The 17,859-nt window shown below is 48.7% G+C and overlaps 1 protein-coding gene across 3 annotated transcripts in view; it reads right to left on the reverse strand.

Moving 5' to 3' along the window:
- Positions 1–17,859, reverse strand: part of GRIK1 (glutamate ionotropic receptor kainate type subunit 1) — a 109,337-nt gene that overhangs the window by 39,610 nt on the left and 51,868 nt on the right. For all 3 annotated transcript variants that reach the window (XM_042038155.1, XM_042038153.1, XM_042038154.1), the window contains exons 2-6: positions 14,761–14,928; positions 11,897–12,154; positions 8,993–9,174; positions 1,775–1,828; positions 38–211 (exon numbers count right to left, since the gene is read on the reverse strand). In XM_042038155.1, the coding sequence (XP_041894089.1) occupies positions 38–211; positions 1,775–1,828; positions 8,993–9,174; positions 11,897–12,154; positions 14,761–14,928 (836 nt within the window). The remainder of the gene's footprint in view (positions 1–37; positions 212–1,774; positions 1,829–8,992; positions 9,175–11,896; positions 12,155–14,760; positions 14,929–17,859) is intronic.

The raw sequence follows: 17,859 nt of genomic DNA on the forward strand, positions 1-17,859 counted from the left end.
CCCTGTGCCACCCCCCAGCGTGGCCGTGCTCACTTACTGTCATCATGCCATCGAGGAGCCCCGTCTCGGGCTTGGGGGGCGCCTGCAGCCGCTCCATCGACCACTTCTCCACCACGGACGACACGTGCGGGTTGTCGACGTTGAGCAGCCGAAAGCCCGTCATGTTCACCCCGCTGTACCTGTAGGGCTCCAGGTCCAGTGCAAACAGGTCCTAAAGCACCAGCAAGAACGCAAACGTGGCATTTTTAAAGGCAAAGGTGGGGTTTTTCGCGTGTGCCCACCCTGGCTGCCCTCAAAGGCTGCTCCCGTTTGAAACCCGACTGAGCCAAAGCCATGTGAGATGGGTGACAAACCACACACCCGCTTTTTGGAACGAGAAGACCAGTTCCCCACAGCAGAAATGCTTTGCAAGCAACCCGCACATTCCAATTTATAGCAGTGCTGCAGCTCTGACAGGCTGACATGAGGAATTAGCTGGCCAGTGTCAAGCTCCTTTCTCAGCTCGGGGGAGGAAAATGCCGAGAGACGCGGCGAGCGCTGCGCTTTGCCTGCTCATGAATCCCATTTTCCCTGCCGTGCCTCCCCAGGCGCCTCTGCCAGCCTGTGGGAAGGATATGTCAGTGCGCAGAGGCTCCACGTGCTCCAGAGCCTGGCATTTGCAGGGCAGGAAAAGAGTGGGTATGTGGGGTGACTGAACCGTGTGGGACCCTCCCGAGCTGTGCTGGTCAGGCAGCGCAGATGTGAGAACTGCTCCTCAAAGCCGGAAGCTGCTTTTCCATGGTTCCGCTTTTCCCGATCCCAGCAGGGCAGGAAAATGACAAATGAGTTGGTCATGGTTTGCTACCACAAACCAGAACATTCCCAACACCACAACCCCAGAAGTGGGTGGTTGCTCTGAAATGCTCTGCACCATCTCCTGCACACTGCTGCTGGTGGTGACCGTATTCTGGTAGATTCTTGTTTGTTTATTGTATAAATTTGCGAATTCCACAGCAAATCCTAAATTTTCACATTTTCCTTGATGTTAAGATGGCCTCAAGGAGAACTATTTCAAGCTCCTTCTTCAAGTTCCAAAGAGCAGGAGCATCTCTTCTAATGAATTGGATATTGGATTCAAAATGATTTGTCACTTCCACATAAAATTTGATTTGGGAAGGAAATAAAGAATAAGCTGATGAACATGATGTAGTCCAGCCCTCTAGGACTGTTCCAGCAATATCGGATCTTTGCTGCCTTTCTAGTCTACAATGCAAATGAACCTTAAGCACAAATTGAATTATGTTTATATATCTCATGTAAGGTAAAAAAATTGGAAAAACATGCTGAAATAAGTATAGATTTCGACCACCAAAGAAAACTTCGGGGTTTGCATTTATTATAAAATTTACTGAGTGATTTTTTTCCATTAGTGATTTTGTGTTTTCATGTGTAAATGAAACATTCCAGTGATGAACCAGCAGTGCCCACGGTGCAAAGCCGTTCATTCTTTATTTTGTTTCACTCTGGTCCATCTGGACTGGCGGTTTCTCCTTAATCACCATGCTGCAATTAATTTTCACTGCATTAAAGTGTTAGCAAACACTAACAGTGTTAGTGGCCGAACAATTTCTTTACAAAATTGTGGGTGCTGATATTCCTAAGGAGTGTTAGCACCCATTCTGCAGGGCTTTCCTTGACTAATGGCAACAAAGATCTCCTAGAAAAAGGGGAAGTTTTTAGCTGTCTTTTCTGAAACAGAGGAAATTCCCCCCCAGAACTTTATAGTGTTCCTTACCAGTGTTGTAAAAAAGTAGTGGTAGTATTCTGTCATCATTCCCATGGAGAGAATCTGTGAAAGAGATGGAAAGGTGAGGGTACTTTACTCTGAAAGCTCCCAGTGTGTTACAGTGCCTTTGAAAAGCAAGGGTTAAACACATCACAGGTCATGAGAGCTTGATTGCAATAAACCCTACATTTTTCTTCAGGAGCCAAAAATATCCTGTTGTATTTAAATGGTGTTTTTATCACCTCTGCTCAGGAAAGAGATTAAAGATTGCAAAACTTCCAGGACAAGAAAAATTACTAAAGATAACGAGACACTGATTTTTAAAACCTTTAGTCTGCAGTCTGGAAGTGTTAAAAAGGAATTTACTAGCAGACAACACAGTTTGTAGGGGGAAGTGCTTAGGGGCAGGTTTTTGTTCTGCTGCCAGGTGAGAACAGGACACTGGTGAGGGCTCAGGAGTAAAGGAGGAAAACAGAAAGAAGGAAGTTTCTCTAAGTGCTTTTTGTTCCACCTGGGAATGTGGGTCAGCGGGAGGGTGCCAAAACAACTGGGGTGGAAGAATGTTTGGGCTGGATTGACCTTCCGGAGGTCTAAATGGACACTGACGGCCACGTGGGGCAGAGGAGGATGAGATTTTCCTTCCCAGCCCTTGTGCTGCAGGACACTTCCAGAAGGATGTGCTTTACTCCCTCAGCTCTCCCCAGAATCAGTGGGAATGCTTTCATAACCCCCGAGGGTGTGTGGGTACCTGGCTGCTCCACAGCCTCCCCCCAGCCTTCCTACACTTGTCCCCACACGCTCTTGCCAGGATGGGAAAATTCTGCCCTCTGGCATCTTGTGAGGAGGAGGAGGAGGAATTATAAACTGGGAAACTGCTGAGGGATTCATTGCCACGACAGCAACAGGGAGCAAGGTTAACTCCAGGTCAGTCCTGATCACAGCAGTGTAAGGATCTGCTATTAATTCCTCCCTTCTAGGACAGTTTTGGGAGTGCCTGAGTAGCTGTTTGAAAGGCAGGGGGGCATAGTGGGATTTGGCCAGCCAAAATTCCCTCTTCTGGCAGAAGCCTCTGAACATCAGTTGAGTGATTGTGTATGGCAATTCCTCACATAAAAAAAAAAGAAGAAAAAGAAAGGAAGAAAGCAAACCCTGAACTTCCTGAGCTGCAGCAGATAATAAAACCAGCTCATGATTAATCGCAAACAACTGATCCGTTTCCAGCCACTAAAAGTCAAGCCAGAAGGCAACTATTTTATTGAAATGCTCCACTGGATTTACACATCAAAATTGCCTTTTTTATTTCTGATTTTATTAATCCTCTTCTCTTCTGTTTCTTGGAGCTATTTTATTACCTGTAGAATAAGCTGGAGGCTGCTGATCCTTCCCTGTTTATGCACAGACAACAATACAGGTCTGCATCCAGGGGAGCTTTTGTGTGCTGTGTTTCTGGGACTGGCTGGACTCAGTCCCCCTCCCTGGAGCCTTTGGATTTCCGTGGCTTTGGGAAGGAGGTGCCAATTTTATGGGATTTTCACGATGCAATCTCCTTTGAGCTGAAACTGCACTGAAATAGCCAACTGCGACCCTGTGGGGCTCAGAGCAGCTGCCAGGTTAAACAAATGTGCTCTGAGCCCAGGAGATGTCCAGATTTCTTTGGTCCTTTGCAGGGTGTTTGCAGTCAGTGCACGGTGGGGTGAAAGCAAGTTCTTATCAGTTTACATGGGGGAATCCAAACGGCCAGACTGAAATAAATGATTCCTTCCTGCTCAGATTGCAGCCCGAGACAGGAGAGCTGAGAGGCCACTGCACTTCTGTCAGCAGAGAATACAACCTCCAGCTTGCCTGCGTGGCCAGTGCTACCCCACCTACTGCCCTGAGACACAGATTTCCATGAGGCAGCCAGACACATTTACTGCAGGGATTACAAAGTGCAGCCTGGACCTTTGGGAAGCATTTCCCAGCTTGTGCTGCTGCAGCTGCGCTGCTGAGGGTACCAGCAAGCTGAGCCAGGGCAGCTCTCCTGCCAGATCCAGGAGAGCAGCTGAGAGCAGCGTTTGCCTCCTGAACACACGCTGGGTGAAAGCTCTTAGGAGAATATTGATCGCCAGAGTGAACAGAGCTGGCAGGACACACACAGAGCTGTGAATGATCCTGATTTCACAAGTCAAGCTACAGGTTTGTTCTCTAAAGCAAAACAAGCCCAAAATGAGCTTCAAAACATGCCCAAAAACCAAGCAAAACCCCCAAACCCCACACCAACCAGAAACAAAGCCCCTGAGGAGAACAACCTCAACCGGTTGTCCTCCCCTCTCTCAGTCATTAAGGATGATAATTAGCTAACAGCTATTAATCACTTAGACATGCCTGTGACGTGTGCACTAGATACTGAACAGGGGCTTTCTGCTGGTGGATCAAAGAGGCTTTGCAATTATCATTTGTTTATGTTTAAGGGTAATATGGCTGCTAAGTGAAATTCCCACTGAAGGATGATTTACTGCTCCAATGCAGGAAAACAGGAGATGCAATCAAGCCAAAGCAAAAGCAAGAGGAATGCTGAGAATCATGCTGTACATTCCAAAGCATCAATAACTGCTCCCGAGGCTGAATCCCTTGGATGCTCCTGTCAGTGTAAACAGGAGTTTCCAGGGCTCTTCTGCTGAGTGTTTGCAGCACAGCAGGCACAGGAAAGCAGCTCCCAGTAGCTCCAGGAGGAGACAGTAAGAGCCTGCTTGGACCAAAGATGGATTTCAGGCTGGGACAGCCCTGAAGCACCTGGCAAAGCTTCCCACAGAGCAGGGAACCTGAAAGAGAGAAGGAGCCCAGCAGAGAGAGGGGAAGGCAGCATCTCTGTCTGTGTGCCTGCCCACAGGAAACGGGGATGAGGTTTCATTGCACGTTGCTATTTAAATAACTTTGCATGTAATTATGTAAATAATTACGCACCTGATACAAATGTCCTATTTAAATAATAATAGCTTTTGCTTACAGTGGAGCTCAGATGAATGAAAACTGGGGAAATCAGCCTCAAATATTCTCCTTGTGCGTCTCCTGCCCAGCCTTCCCTGTATAACATTTGTTCCCCAGCCAAACCCAGAGATGGTTGGACAAAGGAAGATAAAGACACTTCCATCTCTAATTATCCGTTCCAGATCAGGAGCCTGGGCCTTGTCCTTCGCAGCTGTGCACTTTCAGCTGTGGGTCACGAACCGCAATGTGAATCCAAAAAAGTATCAGTGGTCAAATTATATATGGCAAGCTGACAGAGGCTGGGTAAAAATACTCTCCCTTATGTCTGAAAATCTCTTTTGGGTGCCCTGTTCCTGGCTTGAATCACATCCCAGCTCTAACTTGCATTTGTTCAACTTGTAAAAAACTCCCTGCCTCATTTAGATCCATTGTCAATCTCCCTTTGAGGCGGGCTGGGACTGGAATGACGGGCAAGTGCATTAGTGGGAACTGCACCAAATCCTGTGCTTGCTCTCACTCTGCATTTCCCTCGCTCAGGCTGTGATTTAGTTATTTAATGTAGTGATCATTAAATGCATTTCATTTTCCAATTAATTATCCCCGCTGTTTTCTGAGATCAGCAAGGTGCAGCACAGTGAATAAAAGCCCCTCTGCCTGCTCGCCTCTCGAGCGTCATAGGTTTACACTGGGCACACAGTCCACGCAGACAGCTTTATTTGGACTTGACTGCACTCCCTGGAAGTCTGCATCCCTCTGAGCACAGCAGGTGTCCAGCCAGGGTGGCTCCCTCCCCTGCGGCCCTGCCAAGAGACAAGGCAGCTCTGGAAGCACCGTGTGGTGCCGGGGCCCAGCTGGAGCAGGGACCACGGCACTGGGGCAGGACAAGTGCCCCAGGCAGCCGGGGGTGCCTCCTGCTGCTTCCTGAGGAGATCCCAGGCTTCTGGAGCAGCCACACCACCCTTCAGACCCCATCATCCCACAGAGCCCAGGCGGATTTGCCTCTGCAGAGACCCACCTGTCCTTTTGGGAACTGGGCTCGCTGCTGGGTTTGGGGCTGAATTACTACTGTCACACCCCTCCACGGGTGTTGCTGATGTCCCAGCAGGAACCAGGGGGCCAAAGGAGGGTGTCCCCCACCAGCAAACCCTTCATAAAATCAGGAAGGGGAGGAGAACCAGCCAGGCAAGCACGTCTCTGCTTCTCAGCCAAAGCGGGGCACCTGGGGAATCTGCCACTGCTGTTTCTCCCATGAAAGTGGGAACAGAGCTAATCCTGCCTTTTCTTAGCAGGGAGTGGGCTCCAGCCTACCTGCCAGGTTCCTGAAGGAGCACAGTCAGGAGCTGAAGTTTTCTATTCTCACGTCTATTACTGTACCAGGAATGTGCTCCCTGGTGACACCCGGTTTTCAGCCTTCTGTAGGAACTGAATTAATGATTCCTTTCGTTGTCTGTCACATCGTCTTTACAGGAGGCTCTGTGAGAGCCTTCAACCTGATTAAATATACAGTACACTTCCTCAAGTGTGTTTTGGAGGTGTGAGGAAAGGAGTAGGTAATTTAAGGTTAGCAGGGACATACTTCCTGAGAGGTGAGTTTGCCTAGCAGTAAAATTTGTGCCAGCTCCTGGTGTGTTGGAACAAACTGAGGGTTAGCCACAACAACTACACCTCTTCAGCCAAGTTTCTCTTACAAAAGGCAGTATCAGACTAAATAACGTGCGGGATAAATTGCAGGATTTGTGCATAAAACAGGGCAATCTGCAAGAGCCAGATCTCATTTACTTGGGGAGTGCTCGTCTACTGCAGACAGAGCACCAACCTCCGTTCTCCACCAAATATGCCAGGTAAATGCCACAGCCAGCAAAGGAGGACCAGGCCTCGTGGGGCTGGTGAGAGACTGAGGACATCCAGGCTCTGTGAGCATGTCAGAGAAGGGGCAACGTGGGAGTTTAGGGAACAGCTTGTTCAGCTCTGTATTTTGGCTAAATTAGGTTATTGATTTTCCTGTTCTTGTTGTGCACACAAGGAAGTGTGGCTTGATGGGGTTTTAGTGGAGGCCATAAATAAGGAGAAATTAGAGAAGCAATCTTTGTAAAGCCAAGGCTGGAGGAGGCGAGTGAAGAGGTGCCTTGGTGCACACACTCCCAGCACAGCTCCAGCAGAGTTCTGGGCTAATCCTTCTGCTCCCAGAGGAGCTTCTGGGCACCTCTGTCCCTGGGAAACAAGCAGTGCCAGGGCTGGTGCCCCCTCCCTGCTCCATGGGCTACTAAACACCTACTACATTACCTAAATACAGTGAACAGGCAAGGAAGAGTTGCCTTGGCACGGCTTTAGGTGACCCTGAGTCCTGCTCCTGTTAGAAACCTTACAGAATTTAACTACACGGGAAAACAGCACTTGTTTTTCCCGTGACATCTACTGGATTGTTCGCAAAGTCAAAAATATTCTCTACTAAAACCACAGAGTTTCCTTGAAATGATTTCTCCAGTGTTGGAAATCCTGCTTCCATCCAGGTGAAAAGCCACAGGGGTGTGTGAGTGCCAGGATGGGGAGGTGAACCAGGGCTGTCCCTGTGACCTGCAATCAGAGGAGTCCCACAGGAATGCAGAGCCCTCCACGCCTGCACATTTCCCTGCTGCCTCTGGCAGGGAGGAACTCAACCCCTGAGTTATTGCTGCCAGCATCCACACTCAGCCACAGAACTAGCTCACAGAAAAGCCATTTTCCCTTTCTTTCTAGCCTATATTTATGTTGTTTCCTCTCCCACAGTGCTGACCCACAGGTGTACCTCTCTCAGTTTTCCTGTTTTCTCCCACACTGTCATTCCCCCTCCTTCTCCAGTTCTTCAGGCACTGGAGAGCATTATCTGTATCTGCAGCCTGTCACTTGGCTGGCTGATCCATATCCCACACAAACTCTTCTGCTGCTTTGCCCCGCTTTGGTGCATCTTTCAGCACTCCCTCCTCTTCCTTTGACACCCAGGTTTTGTTTTTGGGGTTTTTTTTCCATACTCAGCCTGGCATATTGGAAACTTTGTGCCTCCTGCAGTGTGCCAGACATCTGCACCTTCCTCTTGAAGACCCTTCAGAATCTGTGTTGTCAACTCTTCCCCCACAAATCTCGTTTTGGAGCGGCCAAAAGTGGGGATGCTTTTGGGCAGCCCTGGAGGGAGCAGAGTGGGGGCACAGCCCACTCCCCCTGCCCAAACAGTGCTGCTGCAGTGCCCTCCCCGTACCTCAGATCGCTTGCACCGAGAAAATCCTAACATTTAGTGCAGGCCAGCATTCCTGAGAGCAGGAAATCTCACCCTACAAGCTCACAGGAATTGTGTGCTGCAGCTCATTGAGGATGCTGCCAGTCCCTGTCCCCAGCACCAAGTTTCTCCAGCCTGGAGAGGAAGGTTCCAGGCTCCACAGATGAATGCAGTAACGTGCCCTACCAACTTTGACACAAAAAGCTGCTCTGCAGAACTTAAATATTTCAGTAAAACATTCTGGGATGGGAGCAGAAAGGGACCTTTACGGGCATTTAGTCAGTGGAACCTCTCTGGCGCTCTTCTGGGATCAGGGTATCCCATCAGATTGACTGGCAGGAGAAATAACAACTCCTCGCTCATCCCTCCAGGTGCAGCAAGAAGGGAACTGCCATCACAAAGCACGGCTTGCTCGGAACTATTTCCTGCAGGTCAGCGAAGTGCAGGAGCCAGTGCTTTAGACTTTGATTGTCGAGGAATGTATAGCAAGTGACACCAGTAAATTCTAATTCCCACCACTCCCTGTGTGCCCCTGGGAACGTCCCAGCCCATTACTGTCAGGCTCTGTTTGTCCTTGCCTGCTGTGGCTGCCCAAATCTCGCACTCAGGCTGGGCCAACCCTCGCACATCAACCTCTCTCAATGTTTTAAAGGACAGTTTTCCCTTCTGACTCTGCCTCTTTTTTTCTTTTGATGGGAAAGAAATAAGAGCACTGTCGATTAAACCAGGACAAGCTGAAGCACAGGAAGTGATGTCCCCAGTCAGGCAGAACCTGGAATGCTAGAAAGAAAAGCCTGTTTGCTCCTGTGGGACACACGTGGGGCTCCCCAGGGATGGCAGTGGCTCTGCGCAGCCCTGGGCTGCTGCACCTTTGTTGGGACTTCTGTCCCTGTCCTCCCAAGCCCAGCAGGGGAGTGCCTTTGCTTTTAGTGCTCCCAGCAAGTGGAAAGCAGAGAGGCTGGCAGATTTCAGGGTACTCACATCGAGTTCTGCCTCCCCGTCCCCGGTACCTGCTTGAGGATTTCTGCCGCCGTCTCGTGCGAGCAGTCGAATATCACATAGAACTCCTTGCCCTTCTTCATCTCCTTCAGCAGAGGCCTGGCATCCTTGTTCCCAGAGGGCAGCTGGCGGATTTTGATTTTAATGTTGTATCTGGAAGGGGCTTTGATGAGCTCCTGCAGGCGAATTAGACCTGAAAAATGACAGGCAATGATACAGTCACCATCCCGTGCCACAAGGGTCTAGTGTCAGTTAAACAGGGTCTCTCACACTCCACACTTCCTAGGGATAATTGCTAGTTCCGTATTTGCCAGCCTCCTAGCTAATATTATTAAAGCTTTTCATTCCCATGTTTATACTGGCTTCCACATCTAAATATTTTTGAAAGGTGTTTTTAACTGGTTGACTACAGGATATGTTTGCACTGGTGAAATGCAATATAAACATACTGTAGTATGTTCAAATTGAGACGCAAAAAGCACATAAGGCTTCTTCCTTGGCAGCTCATTATTATTCCAATACCAAACAGCAAGAAGATAAAACAGGAAACCTCCTCCTAACTTTCCTGCCTGATGTCTCTCAGCAGCTGTGAGATCTTTTAGAATGTTTTGAGATCCAGCTCTATGTCCTCAAACACAGAAGGTGATTTCTCAGGCTCTATGATCAGCTGGCACAGCTTTACACGCCTTAGCTGAAGTCAGTGGAGCTCAGCCAGAGCCTTGTCCGAGTGTTTAAACACAGTGCAGTTCCACTGGCTAATTCAGCACTCCTGTGTAATTTGCACTGCCTCCAGAACCTAGGCAAGATAGTTAAGAGCCCTTTGAGGTGTGTGATTACAGCCTCTCATTACCCATGAATGCAATTCTCCCACAAAAATATTCCTGATCTCCTGCTGAGGCAAAGAGGCTGCCTGGAAAATATGCACAAAGAGAGAGAACGAAGGCAAGGAGCACTTCTTGAACAAAAATCAAACAAACTATTAAAATGAAGGAACTCCTGCCTCCCTGCTGGGATAATATTTGTGTGGGGTGTGAATGCCCCTGGTTGAATGGCACATTTAAGGCAAGACAAAGCTCCCTCTTCCCTCTGAGGCTCACAGGCCTTGCTGAGTCTAGAGCTGTTGGCTTTCACTCAAGTGCTGCCAAGGTGCATGGGGAAAAGCTGCTCTGCCCCCGCCTGCAGGGCCGGGGCCGTTCCTCGCAGGTTTTCAAGTATCAACAATCAATAGAGAATACTCAACATTATGAGCATTCAGCTGGAAATGCCGCACGCGCCAGGAGCCGGGCCTGGCCGGGAGCCAGCTGGGGAACAGGAAACCTCTGGAGCTGATTATGATGGGAATGGGCTCCCAGCACTCACTGACAAGGGGCTGGTGTCACCTGGCTGGGGAAGTGCAGCCCGGGTGTACCAAGTGCTCACTCCTGGCTGCAGTGCCCCGGGATGGCAGCTCCAAGAGGGAGAACTGAGATCTGGGAGCAGGAGCCCGGCATTCAGGGAAGCCTTCGTCTCATCCACACCTCACATTGAGAACTGGTGTTTCTCTTCCTAGCAACAGAAAGCACTTGAGTGCAAGTGTGGCGAAAAGCAGAAGAAACAAAGGGTTTGCCCACCCACCTCCCTCTCCTTTTAGGGGGCAGAAATTACTGTGTGCCTTAAAATATCTCCTTTGGTCACATCAGACTGGGACCTTGCACTGCTGCCACACGACGTGGAGATGGAGCCCAGGTGTGGTGTCCTGGAGAAACCAGAGCAGCACTGGAAAGAACTGCAGCTATTTTTCCAGAGGACATGGCAAAAGCCTGACCCCCATAGCCCATCCAGTGCCACACCCTGCCCTGGGCAGGGACACCTCCCATGAGACCAGGACGCTCCGAGCCCCGTCCAACCTGGCCAAGGTGTTTTTATTTCTTGTGGTGTAACAATGTCAAACACGAGGGATGAGAAATGAAAGAGCTTGAGTTAACTGGCATCACTCTAACCCCATATCCAAGGACTATTTATACTGATCAAAGCTGACATGTTTACTTTCCTGACTCCAAGTTAATGAGATGATTGATGATTAATTTACTTTGCAAATACCTCTGCAAATGAAATCTTTTCAGTATCAGGCATCTTTGTAACTGAGCAGGTACACAGCATTTGGCGTTTTGGAATGCCAGTTTGGTCATGGGGTGGGCCAGAAAAGACCTCTCCTTGTTTCTATTCTGTCTAGAAGATTTATCTAGGAGCTACTGGACAATGTCCAGCAGGGGCCACAAAGATGATGAGGGGTCTGGAGCATCTCTCTTGTGAGGAGAGGCTGTGGGAGCTGGGCCTGGTCAGTCCAGAGAAGGGAAGGCTGAGAGGGGATCCCATCAATCCATGCAAATGTCCCCTCAATCCACACAAATGTCCCCAGGGGCTGTCAGAGGATGCTGCCAGACTCTGCTCAGTGGTGCCAGTGACAGGATGAGGAGCAGTGGCCATGAACTGAAGCACAACAAGTTCCACCTCAACCTGAGGAAGGATTTCTGTCCATGGAGGGGGCAGAGCCCCAGAACAGCTGCCCAGGGAATGTGTGGAGTCTCCCTCTCTGGAGACATCCCAAACCCACCTGGAGAGTTCTGTGTCACCTGCTCCATGGTGGGGGGGTTGGACTGGGTGATCTCCAGATTCTGGGATTCTGTGACCAGTTTGAAGCTGTGTTACGGTTCCACAACCAGGAAGCAAAATGGGATTGAATATTCAAACCCCAGGGGCTCCTTCCCAAGGTCTGGTGAAGTGAGCAGCTTTCCAGAAGCCATGGTGGCAGCAGGACAGGGGTTTTTCTCCTGCAACGCAGGAGAACTGCTGAGGGCACAGCAGAGTGAGCTTCCCCAGAATGTCACGTCTGTACTCTGACAGGAGCACAGGCCCTGCAGCCCAGCACCACTCACCCGTGCTGTCCTCGTACACTACGGTGACGATTTTCCAGTTGTAGTAGAGCACGAGGTCCAGCACGGCCCTGCTGATGGCGGCGTAGTCGGGGTAGAGGTTGATGTAGAAGGCGTCCCTGTTGTCCACGGTGGGGTGCTTCCAGCGGGTCTGGATGTGCGGCACCTCCAGGGCGTTGCAGATGGACTGCACGGCGCTGACCGACGAGCTGTGCGCCGGCCCGAACAGCGCGGCCACGCCCAGGGCCAGCTGGTCACAGGCTGAGGGGACAAGAAGCTCTTAGCTGCCAACAGCAAGGGACTTGTGGGATGCTCACTGGGAGCTTTCATCCTCCATCCATCCCCATCATTTCAAAGCGAGAACGGGGCACTGCGTTGCCTCAGACCCACTGAGAGATGTGCCAGTGGTTCCTGAGGCATTTAGAGGTGATTTGGAGGGTAAAGAGAGAGGTTGAGGGAGCTGGGAAAGGGGCTCAGCCCGGAGCAAAGGAGGCTCAGGGGGGACCTTGTGGCTCTGCACAAGTCCCTGACAGGAGGGGGCAGCCGGGGGGGAGTCTGGGTCTGCTCCCAGGGAACAGGGACAGGAGGAGAGGGAACGGCCTCAGGCTGGGCCAGGGGAGGGGCAGGTTGCCTGTCACGAGAATTTCCCCATGGAAAAGGTTGTTAAGATTTGGCAGGGGCTGCGTAGGGAGGTCTGGAGTCCCCATCCCTGGAGGTGTCCCAGGAAGGCCTGGACATGGCACACAGTGCTCGGGCTGGGAACAAGGTGGGCATCAGGCACAGCTTGACCTCGAGGGGCTCAGAGACCTTTTCCAGCCTCAGTGATTCTAGCCGGATTGAGGTTCTGCAAATGGCTTTACTGATCAGCATTATATCCTAGACCCTGCTTGCTCCACGTACAACCTTCTCTGCTCGTTACCTTGCAGACCACGTGGATTCCTGAACTGCCCTTCTCAGAACAGCTTTATCCTGGAGGTACTAGGAGCTCTGTGGCTGCCAAAGGAACGTCACAGCAATGAGGTTCCATGGCAAAGTGTAATGGAAATACGTCCCTGGATCCCCCCGGGACTGGCACCTTGCTACCTGTGTCAGCTGCTCTAATTTCAGGCTGCTGCAGGAACACGAGCAGCAAAGGGCACCACGACTCACTGCTCTCCATAATCTGTGTTTACAAAGCAGGCAGTAAAGCCTAAAGCCCTCAGTAACAGCAAAGGGAAATAAAGAACCGACACACACTGACATTTTTATACCCCTCCAAATCAGCCAAATACATCAGCAAAGGTTTCCTTCTCCTTGTGCCCATATCTCAGCCCGAAGAACCCTGCCTGGAGCTCTTTGCATTTTTGTTTCCCTCCCATGTCTTTGCAGGCTGACAGACAGGAGATGAAGTAATATCAGTTATTTCTGTCCATTGGTAAAATTTACTGCCAATGTATTTAACAAGGCTCCCGACAGGGACAAAGCCTGGCACTGAGCTGCAGTGCTGCTCTCTTTGTGAGGCTGGGAAATTACTGGGAAATCAGAAATGACTCTGATTGAGTGAACTATTAAACACACCAACTTCCACAAGCAGATGAGAGTCTTTCAATGCGTATTTAGGTCTCTGACTGTAATGGAATATGACTGAAAATCAATTATTTTCTGTTTCCGTTCTACAAATGAGTGTTTTACAGGCAGCATAAAGCGCACAGGCTTTCCAGGTTTCATTCACAAGCCTTTCTAAAGGTTTTAACGTGCAAATTGTATAAATAACTTCAGTAATTTATGATGAGAAGAAATTACTGCTGTCTGTGTGAGTTTCTTGCATGTAGATTGACAACTTCCTACACATTAAGTGGAGAAGGCACTTTCACAACAGTCATGGAAGAGATTCTCACTCTACTGGGAATCTGAAATACTGTATCGGCCTGGATGATATGGATTATAAATCCACCACACTTGAGGTTCGATAGCATATAGCTCCAGCACATACCTGATAACTGAAAAAGAGCGCAATACATGCAGTTTAAAGCTCTTTTTGATGTTCTTTGAAAGCATTCTCCTTTTCCCCACTCTTACTGAGAAACTGAAGTAGCAGAGGAAAATTTGGTAGTGTAGATGTTTGAAAGGTGACAGCTCACCAGCCTGAGTTCTAAAGCGAGGCATCTTTATTTTCCAGCCTTCTAGCAAATCCCGTTCCAGGAACTGGGCTGCTCTTTATAACATTTTATCAAACTTCAAGCTTGCCTCCTAGAGGCCAAGGAACACATGGAGGTTAAGGAAAGTTGTGACTTTCTGCCCCTCTCAGTTTTGGCCTGCAAGCCAATTAGAACGGGCTAAATTGGGCTGTAATTTTCCTTCTCAGGAAAAAAAAAGAAGAGGCAAAAAATTCCAAACTTGACCACTCCAATTCCTACAGTCATTTATAGCAGAGAAACTTATTTCTGTCTCTAGGCCACTGAGCATTAACATTTCAGGGCAGGGAGGCTACTGGCCTCTGGTCTTTAAAGTGCAGTGGAAATAATTTACCAATAATGGTTATCTGCGCTAATTATGGGTTGTGGTGTCCCGCTGTGCTTCCTGTGAGTCTGTGGTCATTTTTCTGCAGAATTCCAGGTGGCAAATGTAGGTTTTGGAAAGAAAAATGCCTTGGACTTGCCACCTGCCATCTGTGGCTGTTAGCATGCAGACAGGACATAGGGGTTTATTCAGAAAGCACGTGACAGGTCCAAGCCCAGCTTGGTTCTTGGTTCAAACACCTTAGAAAGATTGATTTTATGTTCCTGTTGGTGCACATGATACAAGCAGAGCACAAAAGGAGATCAGGCTGGGGAAAGGTATAGGGTACAAACCATGTATGTAACGGACACAGTAAGTGAGATAATTACCTCTTCTCGAGGCTTCAAAGCTATCGAAAAGGTTAATTCTCTGGATGTCATAGGTTAATGTGGTATTAGGCATCAGTGTTCTGTTTCTATTAATGTTGCTGACAGCAAACTTGAAAGCCAATTCTTCAATATTAACAGGTTCGTTTTCCACAGTTTCGAATATCCCTCCTGTTGGAACAGAGATAAATGAGAAGGATTATTCACCTCTTAATCGCCGCCCATAAAGAGAGGAAAATAAATCATGAGCAATAGCTTCTAAATCATGAGCAATAGCTTCTGAGCCTTCATCAAGGCAAACCTGATGGCTCTTCAAAGCACTACAGCAAGAGCACAGTGGATCATTAGCTTTTATCTGCAGTGGCACTGGGGTTAACTCAGTATTATGAATGTTGCTCCACAAACATCTGGGGAAGCCAATGCGTGTTTATTATCGAGCCTTTTCAGAGGAACACTTTAAATGCTCTGAAAGCTTCCATCCAGCTCCTTTCTAATGAAAGTAGGGATGAGCATGGGTCTTGTTCCCCCTGCTCCAGTCTAATCTACATTTGGAGATGAAACTTGGACGTGTGGATGTGTTCTGAAGTGTTTCTGCACATCCTGGCAGAACAAGATCCACTGAGGAGTTTGAGAGCACACGGGCTGGGAGCCTCCCCTCGAGCTCCGTGTTTCCTCTGGTTTGTCATAAACCTCGGGCAGGGCTGTTGGTCATTCCTCAGTTTGCTCAGGGGCAGGGAATAGTTTTGCTTTCCAAAAGAGGGCTGTAAATAACCAGCCTGAATTTTGGAAGCATAATGAATTTCCCTGGAGTGTATCCTGGGATGGGGAAGGTGTCTCAAGGCCACAGCCTGTCCCAGTACACTGGGATGTCTGCTCCCTCCAGCCTCTAGAGACCTTATTATGCCAGCAGCACATTCCTGCTGTCCAGGGGCACTGGGATTTGAGGAAGGCACAGCAAACACAGCTAATTAAAAAAAATAGCTCCTCTAAGCAGCAATCTCCAGCTTCAGTGCTTGATTTTGCAAGTATAATTTACTCATTTCGTGCAAGTCACTAGAGAACACTTTGGATTTCTCACTTACGTATTTCCCCATTTCCCCAAGTGAAATTTGAGGCCCGTCTCTTTGTAATTCCTGGGCATCTGAACACATTCAGCTCATGAGCTGCAATTCCTGCAGTTTTGATGTCACCCATGTAGGAACAGTGCAGACATTAGCTGACCATCAGAAATGGGAACATGCTGGAATTAAAACCTGGTTTGAATTTTAATCCAGCAATGAAAACCCTGCAGTTTGCCAGCCCCAGCCTGGTAATGTTATCCCTGGCTCCTGTGGAATAAACGGCGTTATTTTATCTCTTGAGCGCCCATAGAGCAATGCCTTGACGTGGCTTAAGCAATCTGCCAACTTCAGCAATTTTCTTCTTCACTCCATGGATTCCTCATGCAAAATGTGCAGGTATCAGAACCTTTGGGATTTCTTCCCCCTCCCTCAGAAAACATCCCAGTGATTACAAAAGAGTGTGATACACAAAAACAGCCCCCCCAAAAAGCCTAATTGCAGGATTTGGAACCAAAACATCAAGTGGAATGCTAAAAGCCAGCAGGATTTTCCAGAGCTGCAAACTCCAGGTCACCTGGAGGGAAAAAATCTGAAGCCTGTCCTTTCAGATCCAGTCCTGTAATTCCTCATCCCAGTGATGATCCCAGCAAGTTTAGTGGTTAAATTCAATTCTCCTTCCCTCATTTCACCCGAGGAAGACAATTCTTTTCAGTCAAATGCAGTGCCAGCCTGGGCTTGGGCCAGAAAGTCCCACTGCTGAGTTTTCCTTGAATCCCTGCTGGAAGCAGCAGAACATTGCTCCATCAGGGAGGGTGGATGTCACAGGTACAAGGGACAGCCTGAGATAACCTGGAAATAAGGGTGTCCACAATGCCTCCCCACTTCCAATAGGATGAGTATTTGGCCATTTGATCTTGGCAAAAAATCCTCTCCACCTCAGAAATTATTACTGTGCATTCCGTCCCTTTCTGCTTTTTTTTATTAATTAAAACTACTTCATCCAACCGCCCTTGAGGCAACCTTCATACCTGGATGTACACAAGCACTTCCTCATTCTAGGGCCAGAACTATTTCCAGCCCTCTAATCAGCTGCCTATTAAATGAAGATTAATTTTAATTGCTGTACAACCAGGAACTATTTATACTTCATTAGCAGAATTCCGCAGGATCTTTCCTTTTGGAAAAGAGTAAAAGCTCACTGGACAGCAGGAGGGCGGTGAGGGAAAGGAGGAGTGATGGAAAGAGGGGGAGTTTTGTGTGGATGCGTTTTCTGAGCAAACTTACCAGAACTCTGCGCTATCAACACACTTCCATGTTCCTTTTGCACACATGAACGGAGCAGGAGAGCACCCACAGGGACTGTGATTGCAGGCTTGATTTGCTGGTGACATACCTCGGATAAAAGATGGAATCCCAGACTGGGTTGGGTTGGAAGGGGCCTTAAAGTCTACCTCACTCCACCCTCTGCCATGGACTGTGCCTGAGCTGGGGGACATTGCATTAAAAAGGCTGGGACTGCACCTATTTGAGCTTGATTCTTCTGTTCAGGCCTATTTGTGTAAAAAGGAGTTGAATTACTCGATAAATCTGCATCACAAACAAGCTGTGCTGCAGCATTTTCACCCATACATCCCTACTGACATCCAGCAAGTCCATAAATAGTCTCTTGTCCCCCTTCTGCTGGTGACTGACAGCCAAGCTCAGAATTTATTGTAAGGTCCAGGTAAAAAGAAAAATGGCAGAGTAAGTGACAAGTTTGATGAAGAAGCAGTTTGTCAGATGATTCATTTAAATAATTACTGTACAGCATTTTAAAAACAAATTAACCACAGCATTATACATAGGAAGGGAAGGGAAGGGAAGGGAAGGGAAGGGAAGGGAAGGGAAGGGAAGGGAGGGGAGGGGAGGGGAAGGGAAGGGAAGGGAGGGGAAGGGAGGGGAAGGAAAGGAAGGGAAGGGAAGGAAAGGAAGGGGAAGGGAAGGAAAGGAAGGGGAAGGAAAGGAAAGGAAAGGAAAGGAAAGGAGAAAGGAAAGGAAAGGA

This window comes from Corvus kubaryi, unplaced genomic scaffold (assembly GCF_017639235.1).
Source record: "Corvus kubaryi isolate FWS band 111438036 unplaced genomic scaffold, C.kubaryi_AGA036_p1.0 37391, whole genome shotgun sequence".
Classification (NCBI taxonomy): Eukaryota; Metazoa; Chordata; class Aves; order Passeriformes; family Corvidae; genus Corvus; species Corvus kubaryi.